General features: G+C 40.4%; 1 protein-coding gene across 2 annotated transcripts in view; it reads left to right on the top strand.

Moving 5' to 3' along the window:
• The first annotated feature begins 149 nt into the window (after window positions 1-149).
• The window catches only part of Alpha-catr (alpha-catenin related), a 33005-nt gene continuing 16170 nt past the window's right edge, over window positions 150-16984 (top strand). The window contains exons 1-2 of one of the 2 annotated variants that reach the window (XM_070672439.1): window positions 150-295; window positions 10596-10785. In XM_070672439.1, coding sequence (XP_070528540.1) covers window positions 209-295; window positions 10596-10785 — 277 coding nt within the window. In that variant the 5' untranslated portion in view covers window positions 150-208. Of the gene's footprint in view, window positions 296-3755; window positions 5907-10595; window positions 10786-16984 lie in introns of those variants that run through there. The other variant, XM_070672440.1, reaches the window with a different exon arrangement.

Genomic DNA, 16984 nt, shown 5'->3' with positions numbered 1-16984 from the left:
CGTGCGACGTCGCCCTCGTCATTGCCGGCACGGAGGGCTCAAAGACCATTGGTCGGTCCGCAGATAGGAGGGTGCCTGGTGGCTGTCAGCGGCGGCAGCGGGGGCAAGGGTTGCAGTCGTGCCGGGCACGCGGGCGGGGGTGGGAGGGGGTGCAACAAGCCCTTTCGCCTCGGCTCGAGTCTACGGAGCACGGAGTTGTGCTCGAATCATGGCGACACCCGACCCCGTAGACCCAGTCACCCTAGAGATTAAGACCCGTAGCATAGAACAGACACTACTCCCACTAGTGAAACAGGTAAGATGTGATTTCCGCGTGAAAATGCAGCTTCCGATTCTTCCCTTATCGCGATGTACGCACACCCATCCCGTTGTATTTGATCGCGCGGCGCTGTACGTCGACCGACCTTACCGGCGTTGCGCCGTTATGCACTCAATATCTCGCATTCGTTCGCCCGATTCCACGACGCGCGCATCAGATATATAGCGGTGTAGCATTCGTTACGCGTGATTAGAGAAGCGAGATAAAATGACTCTCGAGTAACTCCGAGAATTGAGAAATTATCCGCAATCTGTCGGAAGGTGAACACTAGGCCGCGACGAGACACGGGGCGTTGCGTGAGAGGAACGGAAACCCGAAGGATGGAAAACGCGAGACAGATGGAGTTCGCGGCGAGAGAGAAAAAGGGACCGCCCGTGAAACTGAGAGGGGTAGAAGAGAGATAGAGAACGAGAGAGAGACGCAAGCAGAAAGAGACAAACGGGAGAGAGACGGTGCTCCGCCGGTGCGAACGAAAACTCTGGTTGCCGCATTTTCACGCGTAGTTATCAGAGTTGTCAAATTTCGTAAAACAGTACCCCGCGGAATGCGTTCTTTATTTTAAACTTATCGATGACGCGAGCAACATTTCCTCCCTCCGTTCTTCGACGAGAAGAAGCTCGTCGTCGTCGAGATTTATCGGGAGCGGTCTTCGCACGCTGATTCGCGCGTTAAAGAATATCGACTGACGCGAATGATCGAGCGGAAAGATTTATTTTTTCGGCCGCGAGCGGTTATTTAAAGGCCTTTGACCCGTAAACTGTAGAACCGTGTATAGTTCGCGTGCGTGCGCCGCGCACGTGCCGGTGATTATGCAACGGGGGTACAGTGTAGATTCGATGTAATTCCACGAAAATGCCGGTGCCGACGTCGACAAGCGGTGTAAGGTGAGCGTGCGTCACAAGAGGCCGAAGTGAGCAACGCGGAAGAAAAAGAGAAGTGCAGAATAAGTGCAAGACGGACGAAGCGAAAAAGAAAGGGGGAAGAAGGGAGGGAGGAGAGAGTGACAAAGATAATAAACTACTGAAATATTCGTACTCTGTATGCAACGTGCGTTTCGTGACAAGTATTAGACACACGCGTAGTTATCAGAGTTGTTAAATTTCGTGAAACAGTACTCCGCGGAATGCGCTCTTTATAGCCTCGCAGAGTCTACGGTTCGGCGAGTTGCGAGAAAACTGTTTATTTCAAGATAAAAAAAAACCAACGAAAATTGAACTGACGTCGAAGCACGCGGAGTATAAGCGTGGGAATCGCGCTATTTCTAGTCCCGAAATGGCGCCGGGGAGAAACGCGAGTCGGCTCCGTGCCGTCGTCTCGAGCTGTTCTCGCGACTTCACGTCTTTCAGCTGCGAATCGAGCTAGCTCGATTAGCGAATCTGCTAATATTAGCAGAATGGCTCTCGCTGTGTTTGATCGGTCTTTAAGTAAAAAATTCTATCGTCGTACATAACGCGTTTATCGTAGGTACTCTGGCGAACAGTACTCGAGAGTGCAAGTAGTAATTACAATCAAAATTTAATTAGGAAATCGCTTATTTATTGTGTAAAAGAAGAAAAGAAAAAAAAACAAAGATAAATTTAGGTAAAAGTGAAAATGTCACCGCCTCCTTTCCCCACTACACTTGACGATCGGCCTCGTAGGAAAACTATTATAATTAATATTAAATATATCCCTTATTTCAGTCTATTTCTTAGATAACAACGCTCCTAAGAAACAGAGTCGCGCGCGCGGTTTGACGACTCGGCCGGCCGATCGTCAAGTGTAGTGGGGAAAGGAGACGGTGTCTCTGAAATCGTGCCGAAATGTGCAACTAATTCCGAGCACTGGATTAATCAGTGAATAAAAAAATTTGAAAAGAAAAAGAAATTTGAAATTTCTCTAAATGCTGTTATTTACTACAAGCATGTTAAATACAGTACATGTTTTATGTGCGAACGGAAATGTAACTCGCAACGTGTTACGATCAAAAACACCATTTTATGTCGCGTACGAACAGTTATTCAGAGTAATATTAAAATATCTCGTGATATTTCTTAAATATAAAATAACAAATTTTTTTTTAATTGCAATTTTATTTCCTAAATTTTCTTAGGAAATAAAATTGCAATTTAAAAAAAAAATTCAAAAAAATTTGTGAAATATGGTTTGAAATTAAAGTTTTTCTACTGACAATAAACATGAAAACAAAATTTTTTAATTAAAAAAAACCATTTAAAATAAAAATAATTTTGTTTTTCTAAGCCTGCAGTTCAAGTAAACCAAGGAGCTCTATTTACGTACTTTCCTTCTTTCGCGCAACTTCCTACGCAAACTTTCGTACCTAGAATTCATATTGACATAAAAAAAATTATCATCGACATCGTTTCCCGATTCCTATCGAACTTTCATTGGAAACAAGCGTCTCCCGCGCTTTTTAAGTGGCTGAATATAAGCAAAGGGCGAGTAAATTGCTATTTCCCACGATATGTTTAAAAACATTTTGGAAGATTTGAATTGCGACTGCACCCAGAGAAAAATATAATTCAAATAACCATAATTTAAATATAAAAAAAATGTTTAAAAAAGACCAACATTAATTTTATAGTATTGTTGTTACTTCGAGTCCGCGGAAAAAAATCACATAGTTTAAACGAGAGTAATGATATTTTTAAAAATCAAGTTGCATTCGTTTGTCCATCATTTGTCCACGTACGTCCAATAAAAAATTTTATTTGTCCACCTTTATAAAAAAAATTATTTACAATAATTACTTTTTTTGATACCAGCACCCCCACAATACAATTTCTTTATTTTCTGAGTGCCATACGTTTATCCATCGTTTTCCACGTATGTCCAACTAAAAATTTTATTTGTTCAACTTTTAAAAAGAAGTTATATCTAAGGTAAAAAATTAAAACCATATATACCTCACATACAGAGTGACCCGAACAATGTGTCGCTTCTAAAAACTATGAGTAGGAAATTAGAACCGAAGACGAAAAGTCAAATACAATTTTTAAAAACTCAATAAATTTAAAGAAAAAAATTAATTTATGTACGCGTAAGGAAACGCAGGCTGAGTGAGCGCGACAGACGACGGCGCCATTCGCCTGTCGCGCTCACTCGCACGCAGCTTTTATGTCGCTCTTACGCGTACATAAATTAATTTTGGAAGCGACAAATTGTTTGGGACACCCTGTATATGGTTTTAATTTTTTAACTTAGATATAACTTCTTTTTAAAAATTGGACAAATAAAATTTTTAGTTGGACATACGTGGACAAACGATGGACTAACGTATGGCACTCAGAAAATAAAGAAATTATATCGCGAGGGTGCTGGTACCAAAAAAAAATAATTATTGTAAATAATTTTTTTTATAAAGGTGGACAAATTAAATTTTTTATTGGACATACGTGGACAAATGATGGATAAACGAATGTAACTTGATTTTTAAAAAAATATTAATTTGGGGGTGCCAGCATCACACACCTAGCAAGTAGCCTTCGAAGAACGTTAATTTACTGAAATCTACGACAGTCGATGTGCCACCATGATGGAGTCGCCGAAGTGTTTCGATATTGATTTTGGAGATTTGAAGAAAAATCGAACGCAAACACTAAGCCTATGCTATATGAAATTCTTCATTTGGTTTTCGCGGTATAAAACGGTATATTAGATAGTGCTTAGGTACCGGGACGTATTGATTCTCGGTCGGTGGAGGCAGCAGCGCGCCTGTGCCCGGCAGCCGTTCATTCGTTCGCGTACACACAAGAGCACAAGAGAACGAAGGCGGGAGTGAGAGGGTGGCGAGCTGATTCGGGGTGGAAATGCCAAGGTGAGAGCGAGACCGATTCACACAGCCGCCCTCGTCGTTCCCCGTGAATCCTGCCCACCGAGTCGCTGCTTCCGAGTTCAGTCTTCCCCTAGGCACTCGGCAGGCCAGTACCTGTTTCTCGAACGCCGACACGCGCTCAGTCGTTCTCGCGCGCACACATACACGAGCGTACCCATCCTCTTGCGTACGTCATTCGTTCCCGTATATAGAACCACACATGCTCCTCTCACGGCTCAGCCACTCACCCTCGCGAAACGGCGTCGCGTACTCGCGTACGGGCACGTGTGCTTAAGTGTGCTTAAGTGCGCACATACTTGCGGATAAACGCGCATATCTGCGTTTCTTAAAATTACACGTACACATACATACCCATACAGTCACACAGTCACACGTCTGACACACATCCGTCACAGTCGCGCAATCAACGATACGCGCGATACGGAGGTAGATGCGCGCCCGAGGTATACGCGAGATAGAATACGCCAGGAAAGAGCTCCGTAAACCGCGAGTTTAAGTGGTGTATACGCACATCGGCGTGGATTAAGCTCACATGTCGTCCGCCCACCCTGTGTACGCGCGCACGCGAGACAGCAGCGAGTCGTGCACCCTTAGCATGTGGTCATCGTCATCAATGACCGTCAATCACGCGTACCGATCCGCGTGGGAGCGAATTCCACGCGCCGCCTAAACGACCGCCGTCAACTATATATCAAAGGATCTGTGTCTTCAGCTTGTCGTGGGATAGACCTACGCGAGAGAAATCGGCCCAGTGAATCCGACCCGAATACAGAAACAAAGATAACGATTATTGGGAACGCCGGGTCCAGGAGCGTCGCTTCAAAGAGTTTAACTTTTCGAGACCTCGGAGCTTTCAAGGCACAGACGTCTCGGCGTCTTCGTGAGAAGTAACCCCATATAGCGCGAGAACAGCGCATCAACGATCGTTTCAACGAAAAGGACGAAACTAAGAGCCTAAGAGAGAAAGATCGCGAGGAGGGCGAGAGATAAGCAACCGTCAGCTTTCGACGTCAACGGGTCATGCACCTCGTCGAGAGGGTGACGGCGAACTTGCAAGAGCGAGCTCGGCTCGACACTGCGGCCTCCCTTACTCAAGAGACAAGTTCTGGACCTGTAGCAGCAGCCTAAACAACCATTGATCTTCCTACAGATGTATAGACAGAGATATATATATATATATACATATTGCACATATTTGACCGTTGCACGCGCGTCTATTTTTGTTGCCACCGTCGCGCGCCCCGCAAGAGAGCGGTTTAAGAAACGGCGAAATATCGAAGAGTCCAAATATCACTTGTTAACAAACGAGCTCACCTGCACTAAGAATAGAAAAGAGAAAGAGAGAAAGAAAAAGAGAGAGTGAAGTAATATTTCTATACACACGTATAAGAGAAAAAGAGCATACATATCTTAAGAACGTTGACGATTCATAGTATATTTTGATCATAAAAAAAAGCCGAAACGAAAAGTCAATGACTAAAGAGAGAAGCGGCAAGGAGACGATATAAGAGAAGATATAATCGACAAAAAAACAAAAAAAAAAAAACAAAAAAAAAACAATCGTGACAGGCACAATAATAAACGACCTTAAAAGCGGAATATAGCGTAATTAACGGTAGATTAAAAACTATTATAGCGCGATAAGATTAGAAAGAGAGTCTCGGTGGGTTCGTATAGCTGAAATTTTGTATGCCGGCGGTGAATTATCGACGAGGAAGCATGTACGAGGGCGGCATGGCTGGTGAACGACAGGTATGTTCCCGCAATGTAACGATCCGCTGATGTACCGAAATTATCAAAAGTTTCGTCATACCGATCCCGTCGCAAAAGGAATTTCCAGAAATAGTCGACGGAATTATTAGTCAAACACATTACCGACACATTACTCATAGCGCTACCTTTAATCGCATATTAAATACATATAAATAAAAAATATATTCCACGTATTAAATATTCTTTAAGACAATTTTAAAGTCCACGTTACGTCTCATTTAAAGTATACCTATACAAGTCTGTTAGAGCGTGAATTTATTAAACACCGACTTGAAGATAAACGTTTCCTTCAAGTTTATCTAAATTATAATCTATAACCCATTTCAAGGTATAAGGTTTACCTTTTTGTATACGTAAGAACGACGAATGTATGATATAAACGAGGGAGGCTTTTTATTTATAATGTTCTCAGAATAAACCGATATAAAATCTGACGAATATAACGTAATTCTAAAAAAAATTGGGCTATTAAAAGAAAGAAAAAAAAAGGACAGAAAAAAAAAAAAACTTTAAATGTTTCTTCAGAATAGAGCAAACGCGAAAAAGGCTTTAGGAAAATGCTAAACCTCCTTAGAAACTGAGAGAGAAACTGGCTTAAAGCACACCAAGAGGGTTATCGTTTATCGCCGGTATAACCAAAAGCTTGAAACTCTTTGTTCCGCAAAAATATAGAAAGAAAAAAAAATTAATAAACGTGGAAAGCCTTAAGTAAAATATATAAAACTGCGATTCATATACATTTCTTTCCGCAGTGTTATGTGCACGTAATTTGCATAGAAATATATTAATGCTACGAATGAATAAATTATATTCTTTTACATTTACACGCTTTCACGATAAATCTACAAATAACGCGCGATATATTTTCATTATAAGGTAATTCAGTAGTGTTTCTGTATCTCTTTTTTCTTTTTTTGTATCAAATGTAAATGTTCTAAATTAACTTAAATATGCTTTTAACGCATTTTTATTCCCAACAATCACACCAATGTTCAAAATTAATTTTCTTTCTTTTTTTTATATTAAAAATGTTTAAACGTGACCCCGATTTCTTTTAAGCGCACATTATCGTAAGTGATTTAGTCGATAAGTATTACTTAAGAAATATTATTTAAAGAACCATTATAAAAGAAGGATGAACGTCATTAATCAATATCAAGTTAGTTAATTGTGCTTTTGAAAAACATGCTTAAGAGATTGTATGACAAACTAAATTTAAACAAAATTGTACTTGAGGATAGAATTTATGGGTAAAATTTTCTCATCATAAATTCTGATGGATTCTTCCATATGGGCCGAGCAGATCGTTGCTCGAAGCGTTTACAGCGAGATGGATTTGCGTTGTAATCGATTTTTCCTTCATACTACCGATATTTACAGCAGGTGCTTTTATCTTTTAAATACCCGAGTGGAAATTGATTCCCACCGATTTGCCCGGCGAAAAACGTTTAGAGATCTATTTAGATACATGGTCCGCGCTGAACAATGACTAAATGACCGATACTAGAAAGACTGTTTCTTTTTTTTTTTTTTTTTTTTTTAAATGACGACTTTACTTTTTGAAGATAGTCATATAATAATAAATACTTTCTTATAGTTTATCGCTAGTACCAAGCTAGTCAACTAGTTAACAAATTTATTTAATCTGCGCGATCTAATCACTGGCTGCAAAATCAGAATAACTTAGATAAATTTCCACTCGGGTAAAATGCAGCCGCCGTATGTTAAATCGAAGAACGAAAGAGTAAAATGCATAATTGAAACGGCACCTATTTCGACCAAGGATAATTGAGCTTCACAGAATCTAAATTGAAATGAATGTACGGAAGTTAGACAAGCGCAAGAAACCTCGAAAGAAAATTAGATACCCAGATTGACACGAAATAACTTTCTCGTAAATTCTTGGAAAACCACCCTGAATCCTCGTATCTATTTACATCTGTCCGATAGATAATGCTTCCAAATGTGAACTTTCACAATTTGTGCTTATCCGTCTTTCGTAAGTTTTAAACAGAAAATTTACAACATTACATTAAAAGAATTAACGCGATATCGTATCTGAAATTTAGTTAATAAAATAATATGTTTGACAGAAAACGAAAATATTGCTTTTTTTCGACATATTAATGTCTTGTTAACGACAAATTAAAATCAATATATTTTATTAATAAAATTATATCGTTTATAATAATTAGAACAAAGATATGATAACGTATCGTAATAATGTTAATTTATGAAATAATGTTTATAGTCGGCACAAATTAATTTGTACGATCAGGGCTATACTTCCGTTCACGTTAATTATACGCGTTTGAAAATATATGCGTATTTAAAATACAAGCGTTAATAAAGTCATGAAGCGTCGGAAATAAAACCGTGCGACTTATCCGGAAAGCTCATCTACGTGTTTTATAATTTAAAGTCACGCGAGTCGATTAACACTTGTTGTGTCAAGCTCGCACACACGCTGCGCGGGTTAGCCTAATCTTTTCACGATGATCGCGATGTTATAAATTCACGTTCGTGCGATTCAGCGATAGCATTTATTTACGGTTTTTAGTGAATGTTAACATTTACATGCACCTCGCATAAAATACGTAATTAACCGTACATTCTACGTATCTCGTAGTGGAAATCCGACTTGCGTTACGTTCGCGTACTCCATCGGAAACGAGTTACGAAGGGAGATTTATGCGCCATTCGCATGGCAATAAAACGGCGAACGGCAAGTTCGTTTTTCTATCACAACAAAGCCCGCAGTTTTGAATAATTTTCAACGATTAAAAGCACGTCATTTGCAAAATGAAATTTTAGCTAGTTGCCACAAACACGTCACACTTGATCTACTTGACGTGCTGATGTAAAAGTAATATTCAGAAAGATTTTATTAATTAACAAATAATTTTCAGACGCATCAAATTAAGAATATACTTGCAATTTAAAAAGAAAAGAAAAAAAGAAAAAAAAATGTAAATTTATCAGATAATGAGTTTACTTAATTTTGAAGCGAACGTCATAAGTAATTTTCATGGTATAACGGATATACCATGAAAGTACTGCTTAATCGAATAACTTTCAACGACAGTTTCGAGAGAGGACGGAGAATCTCGCGGCATATCTATGGAATCGGCTGAAAATCCAATCACGAATAAACGGATTACCAAGGCCTGCTCTATCTTTATTTATACATCAACATCGTTCGTTAACCGAGATGAGTTGTGTGAGGACTTTCATAAAATTAACGTATCCAGTTACGACGGCGGAAATCCGTAGGTACAGGATCGTACCTTTCGAGAAAGTACAATATTTACGCGGAACCTCGTTTCGAACGAACATCCATCAATTTACAAAAGATTGAAAAATGAAATAATAATTTTTCTAGCAATATTAGGAAAGCCGTTCAATTGTTTGTCTAATATACGTCGGCTGTTAAATTAACTTGATGCAATAAATCTCGGTACGTACGGTTGCGCTATTAGGTTGGGAACGGAAACGGAGAACTGTCGTACATGACCGTTGAATAATTGTAACTAAATTCTCCAAATTAGCGCTCATACTTGGCGGATCAATTAGGAGATCGCTCTAGCTCGCATCGCGAAACAAATTGTTTCAATAACCCGTTTTCAGGTGTGTGTTATTTCCGCGCGTCATAATGTCATGTATGGTCGCCGCGTATTAGAGCGATAAATTCACGAACCGCCCTCGTTACGGGACATAAGTTAGAGATTCGACCACTCGCTACAGTGTTACAGAGGATGGAAAATACGTCAGTAAACGGTACGCTACCGCGATGCGACATCGGAATTGATTGATGATATCTCGCGAGCTAAATATTCGCCGGTAATATCGAAAATTCCGCGAATAGTCACGTAAGCCGAAGAGATGAATTTTGCACGTAAAAGCGATTAACGACGGCGTCATCAATAGCATTTAGGATCAATGTAGCCAATAACGAGAGTTCGTACCTTCACTCCACCCACACGTTACAAACCCGTATTACTTTTCCCTCCTTCAACCGAGGCAGACAGTTCTGAAAAGAGCAGCGTGCAAATGCATTGTCTAATTGTATGGAAAATGCAGCGCAGTCTCTATATCTTGTGAATGCTCCGGGCACGTTACGTAGTTTTATGAAGCCACCGCAAACTCTGACACAATTTTCCGCGCGACGCGGAACGGCGGTCCCCGCGTTAGCTAGTCAAGTACTACATAAACAACTGGGATATACTAACATACGCTGACTGTGCACAGACGGAACCTGCTGATTATTTTGAAACCCGCTCTAGATTACGCGGAGACGACAACGTTAATTGAAACGAAGGATACGTCAACAGCGGCGGATTAATCTCGACGAGTAAAATCGTGTTCCTCGCGTTAACCCGCAATTAGCGTTGCGGGGTCACGCAAGAGACCTCAATCGAATTTGTAAGCTCTACTTTCGAGTCAAACTTCCCTCGATTTATATTTCGAAGCGATAAGTTTCATGGCTCGCGGGTCTTTGGTATTCGTTATTAAGACAGCGATGCAATTTAAAATAGCTACGAGTGTAGAAACCCCCTTTGAGGAAAAGAGCAGAACTTCCTCTTAGTTATATCAAAGTTCTAAAATGGAATTTTCGCAGATGTTTCCAACTCAATTTTGCGCACTCACCAAAATGCAATATCTTTACAGATTTCCACGTTAATCTCGCATAGAGAGCGGCCGTTATGCTCGGACCGGAGTTTGCGAGCGGTCGCCAGAGTCGGCCAGGCGGTAAATTTGGCGGTCGAGAGATTCGTGACCGTCGGCGAGACTATCGCAGACGACAACCCGGAGATCAAGCAAGACATGTACGAGGCGTGCAAAGAGGCGAGAGTTGCGGGTAAAATTAATTATATATTAATATAAGTTACAGGAAATTTATTTATAATTATTTAAATTTACCGATGGAAATGGGGCACAGATAAAGGCTCGTGTAAAAAAAAAAAAAATTTTTACCGATTGCATCACGGGCAATCGTGGCGAATTTACCAAAAAAAATCTAGCGAGCCTCGAAAACCGAATAATCCGAATTTCCTACATTTCTCGTATCTACTTCACCAAATGTAAACGCGCCAAGGCGAAATCGCGTTAAAATTCAATAAGCTACAAATTGTCAAAATTCATTCAATTATTCGCGTAAGAGCGAATGTTTTCCACCACAGTGCAAGAATATTTAAAACAGTTACAAATTGCATTTCTCATACGCAACCTTGCGCGGACAACCTTTAAGAGCACGCAAACCGGAAAAGGATTCTTTACACGCGAGGATAAGGCTCGTAACCTTTGAATGTCACTCTTTGAGCTCTTATCACTGACAGATTACATCTATCCGTATCTTCACGCCTGGCTGCACATTGCAGAACGGCGAATCTTATTGCCGCTGCCATGTGGAAACAGCGCGCGCGATGACCCAGTTTTGCTAAACCTTGAAAGGTTTCGTTACCTACATACACGAGAGCTACGACGTATCTTTGCCAAATAGCGGAGGAATAATGGCCGAATTTTGTCACAGAAAACGGGCTGTAAAAAAATGGGCCGCCATATGAGAAGTTCCCCGTGCATTGTATCTTCCTCACTAATAGCGCGACGAATTTTTAATATTTTATTTACGCAATCGGAAGTGCCGTACAATATCGCGCGCTTTATTATCTGAACGGCGGCACGGTATTTTCGATTTACTTCAACCGCGCGTCGCCGATTTATTATTAAAATATAAACGAACCGTGGTCAATCGTCGGTCGCGTGCGTTCGGAAGTGCCGCATTATTTTATTAAAACGGGATGATAATTTCGGCCACAATAAAAAAGACGAACAAGATGCCTCCCGATTAGTATACACGAAACGGAAAAGACACTGATAATAATGTTTAAGCCGCCACAACTTTATCTAAAGTTTTAGTTCGTATAAGATCTTAATCGCAAACGATGCCGATACTCGTGTATCGTCGCCCGACTACAAGTACGCGAATTATATGACGGGACAAGGAATAAAATAACTAACCTTTATTTGTCCGATTTAATGTCGGTGGATAACGGATGGATAACAGCGGTGTCCTGTGCTGGTCACTGCGGCTTGGAGGTTCCCCAGACAGTTTCCCCAGGACAAGGCAAGACACACACACACACAATAAAAAATCGCGAGAAAACATCACGCAGATGCTTAATACCCGTCGCGAAAAACCGATGCTCATTGCGTTGTCGCCGTCTATTAACTGCGGACGGTTGCATAGACCGAGCGATCAGGCGATCGAGAGAGCGCTATGATTGGTCGACGCGCCGGCGTCTCCCCTCAACCTCCCGGACTGTCCCCGAGCGCCGACGACGTGCTCGAACGCGTACCGTTGCCTAAAAAAATTTGCCCGGTTGAATGTCGATAGATGGAAAACAGCGATGTTTTGTACGGGATACCGCGGTTCGGAGGGTCCTCAGAACGAGACGAGACAAACGTACACGATGAAAAACCGCGAGAAAACATCAAGCAGATGCTTAATACCCGTCGCGAAAAACCGATGCTCATTGCGTTGTCGCCGTCTATTAACTGCGGACGGTTGCGTAGACCGAGCGATCAGGCGATCGAGAAAGCGCTATGGTTGGTCGGCGCGCCGGCGTCCCCCCTCATCCTCCCGGACTGTCCCCGAGCGCCGACGACGTGCTCGAACGCGTACCGTTGCCCAACAAAAAGTACACGAATTATATTATGACGAAATAAGGAATAAATTAATTAACTTTTGTTTGCCCGGTTGAATGTCGGTAAATGGATAACAGCGATGTTTTATACGGGATACCGCGGTTCGGAGGGTCCTCAGAACGAGACGAAACAAACGTACACGATGAAAAACCGCGAGAAAACATCACGCAGATGCTTCAATACTCGTCGCGAAAAACCGATGCTCACTGCGTTGTCGCCGTCTATTAACTGCGGAACGGTTGCATAGACCGAGCGATCAGGCGATCGAGAGAGCGCTATGATTGGTCGGCGCGCCGGCGTCCCCCCTCATCATCCCGGACTGTCCCCGAGCGCCGACGACGTGTTCGAACGCGTACCGTTGCCCAACAAAAAGTACACGAATTATATTATGACGAAATAAGTAATAAAATAATTAACTTTTATTTGCCCGGTTGAATGTCGGTAAATGTATAACAACGATGTTCTGTACGGGATACCGCGGTTCGGAGGGTCCTCAAGACGACGAGAGACACACGTACACGATGAAAAACCGCGAGAGAACATCACGCAGATACTTCAATACCCGTCGCGAAAACCGATGCTTACTGCGTTGTCGCAGACTATTAACTGCGGAACGGTCGCGTAGACCGAGCGATCAGGCGATCGAGGGAGCGCTATGATTGGTCGGCGCTCCGGCGTCTCCCCTCATCCTCCCGGACTGTCCCCGAGCGCTGACGACGTGCTTGAACGTGTACCGTTGCCCAACAAAAAGTACACGAATTTTATTATGACGAAATAAGGAATAAAATAATTGACCCTTATTTTCCCGGTTGAATATCGGTGGATAGATAACAGCGGTGTTCTGTACGGAATACCGCGGTTCGTAGGGTCCCCAAGACGACGCGAGACACACATACACGATGAAAAATCGCGAGAGAACATCACGCAGCTGACGAGTGACGACGACGTGCTCGAATACGATCGCTGGTGGTTGCGGGTGAGGGGCGGTGAGGGGGAGAGGAAATTGCGAAAATCGTCTTTGCCTGGACGAAAAAGCAAATGCAAAAGTAACGCTCAAGTTACACCTATCTTAATCGCGAACACAAATTTTCATTAATAAATGACGAAAGTACAAAGCGCTTAATATTAGCGATTCGTTTCGATGATGATCGACAATTATCGCAAATTTACAAAGACCGCACGCATGCATATACGTAGCATGTAATTTAAATTAAAAATGTGTAAAACTATTTAGTTGGTTCTTCATTAGATTTTCTATTCTGTATCGCTTTTGCAGCGAAATGCTCACCGACGATCGACCAGAATAATAATGCACAAAAAGCGAAGGCAAAAGCAGGGATCAAATTTGCGATAATTGGCAATAAAACTGTTACGTGCAAACGGAAACTGAAAATATCGTGACGCATAGGACGAAAATAAATTGTTCGAGAATGAAATACCGAACGCGGAGATAAAATCGAAAGAAATCATTGACGTCGCTAATAAAATGGGGAAAATATCGGCTAATATCGAGATAAATTGTGATTTTTGTTATTCATTTACGATTGTAGCATATTTAATTAAATCTGATGATGAAAATTGTAACAATTGCAATATTTTATTTCACATAAAACAAACAAATTAATCTATAATGTTTACATAAATGCAAATCTGATATGGCCATTGCAGAGAATTTATATACAGCTTTATTATGTGCATTGCAGTTAATTCGTTCTGCAATGTAATATTGTTATAAATTAATATTCTTGACAGATCGACAATTAATACAATTGCTGGTACTTTTGAAATCAACCGCCGACAACTCGGCGGCCACAATTTTCTTCGCGCAAATAAGCCGACATTTCCCCGACGTAACGGCGATAAATCCATTTTTATGATGGAAACCAACCGAACAACAAAAAGTTTTCAACTCTTGCAGAGTATACGGGCACAAGAGAGCGATTTTTATCATGACGCGTCACTTGGGAAAAACGCGATATAAATTCACTCGGCGTGTTTTAATGGCGTACAGTAAAAAGGCTCGTTCAGATAGGGCCATCGTGAAACTGATAAAAGAAATAACGAAATTGGATTACGTCGCGATTACTTAAATAGCCGCATAAACGAAAATCGTCATGTACTGTACAAAGTGAGATGTTAGCGAAAGTGTAAATATCAGAACGATTTATTTGATAGTAAACCGCGAATAAACGTTTCACTAACGAGTAAAGTTAGCGATTCATTAGTCACATTTACCGTCATTGATCGTTCGTAAGCTCGCGTTATCACGGTTATCATAAAATGTCGTTCCGCGCTATTTACTTCCACAATTTAATGGCGACTCGCTGATGAACGCAAAACCATTCGCGCCGCTTAAGGATTGCAAAGCCACGTTATATGTGTGAAGAGAGTAACGCTCTCTCGATAATATTAGAGCATAACTTTCCTAAAGATACTTTTTACGTACAAAGTTATTATCTAAATCGATTGCCCACCCAAGTTCTAGTTACATTTGCAAAATAGACTGCCTCTTAAAATTTGAAATAATAAAATAATAAATTTTATATCAACACAGTGGACGAATTTCATTGCTTGAGATAAGAAGTGTTCAAGTCTGAGCACGAGAACTATTTCCTTTTGTTAAATTTATATTTTATTCGGTAATTGCTAGAAGACTACTGTATATGTATAAATGATACCAGAAATATTAATCGATACGGATATCACATTCGTAATAAAATCCAAAAATAAATCGCGGCATTGATTACGGTCGCTCGTCATTATCGAAGCAAATTATTCGCTTATACGTGTTACTGCAGCCCTTCTTATCACGCGAGCTAAGCAACGTATAATTGTTCTTTCAACATTATCGCGTGCCAGCAGAAAGTCACAAGGGTGAGATTAAACGATTGATACAAATCTTGGAAAACTTAGTTTGTTCAAAATTCACGAACCGTATTTCATAACAGTGATTTAGTTTCCTCGCATACTCGTATCTGCGCGATAAATCAAATAGATATGGAGCGTTTTCGTAACAATATCGCTAAATAACGCACGGGACAAAACACGAGTTTTTCGCTCGTGTACAAGAAATAAAAACGTAAATGTCAATTTCAAGTTCGACGTGCTTATCCCAGCCCGGTATTTTGCTCTGTGAATCATGAAAAGCGCACTCTTAGGACACGCTTCTGCGCGTTGCACCCTAGCAGTCTCTTCAATTGCAATGCACCCAATGCCGGCGAGTGGCTGCAGCGGGATATCAATATCGAGATAAGTGACGTGTGCTCTATTTGCTTCGTTGCGCTTAAAAATATTTTATCAAAGTCCGAAAATTAACCAAGTGCTAATGATTATCTAATAAAACAATATACACTATAAAAATATTACCCACCATAATAAATATTAAATTATACTGTAGATAATATCTCGCGTACTATTTAACCGTTTTATTATTTTTCTTACGACATTACTTTCGTAGTAATAAAGCAAATAAAATGTTAAAAAAAAGAGAAATAGTTCTTATCCGTTGACGTATATTTTTGCCGTACTTTTTGAAATATAGATAACGTAAAGTTGTTTATAAATTGTTTATGCTTTTGCTAATAAATACGTATAAAAAAAAATTAACACGGAATAAAAGTGGAACGTATATTTTCGCGAAATCGTACGAAATCAATACATTTCGATTTTTAAATTGGGTCAAGTTCTCTGTATGTACTTACGTAACAGTCAGTTTATATAAAATACTATAAGGATTCTATATCGGACCGACTGATCTTACAATGCTGACATTGCGATACTAATCAATTCGATAGAACGAAATAAGCGATTTGTCTTGTAATAAAAAAAATATAAAAAACAAATAATAATACAGCGCGCAATATATATATATATATATAAAATGAAGGGAATTTCTGATTACTCAATATCCAATTATAAATATATTAGGCACTTATTAAAATATATTATACATATCTCGTCGTGCGTGATGGATCGTGGAAAATATTTAATTTCGACATTTAACACGATTATTACTTTTGAAGCTTGCAACGCACTATTGGAACGAGGAATAAACCAATGCCGATCTCGTTAGCTAATAAAAAAAGTATCTACCAAATAAATCAAGTTCCACCGAGATCCGACCGAGGATAATTCGCAGTAGCTTATGAGAAAAGTTTTGCAGACACCAGAGTTGACGAAGAACTCGTTAAAAAAAAGTATCGACGAGGATTTAACGAAGACGCGCGACCGTGAGCCACAGAACACATTGTTATAGACAGTTTACAGGCATGATAATAATTATATTCAATTTTTCGCTCATCGACCATCCCTATAGTAATTTATCTTCAGAACATCTCAAGCTCTTAATAGCG

This window comes from Cardiocondyla obscurior, linkage group LG25 (genome assembly GCF_019399895.1).
Source record: "Cardiocondyla obscurior isolate alpha-2009 linkage group LG25, Cobs3.1, whole genome shotgun sequence".
In the NCBI taxonomy this organism is placed as follows: domain Eukaryota; kingdom Metazoa; phylum Arthropoda; class Insecta; order Hymenoptera; family Formicidae; genus Cardiocondyla; species Cardiocondyla obscurior.
Note: the sequence above shows the minus strand (reverse complement) of the source record. Positions and strands in the feature narration are given on the sequence as shown.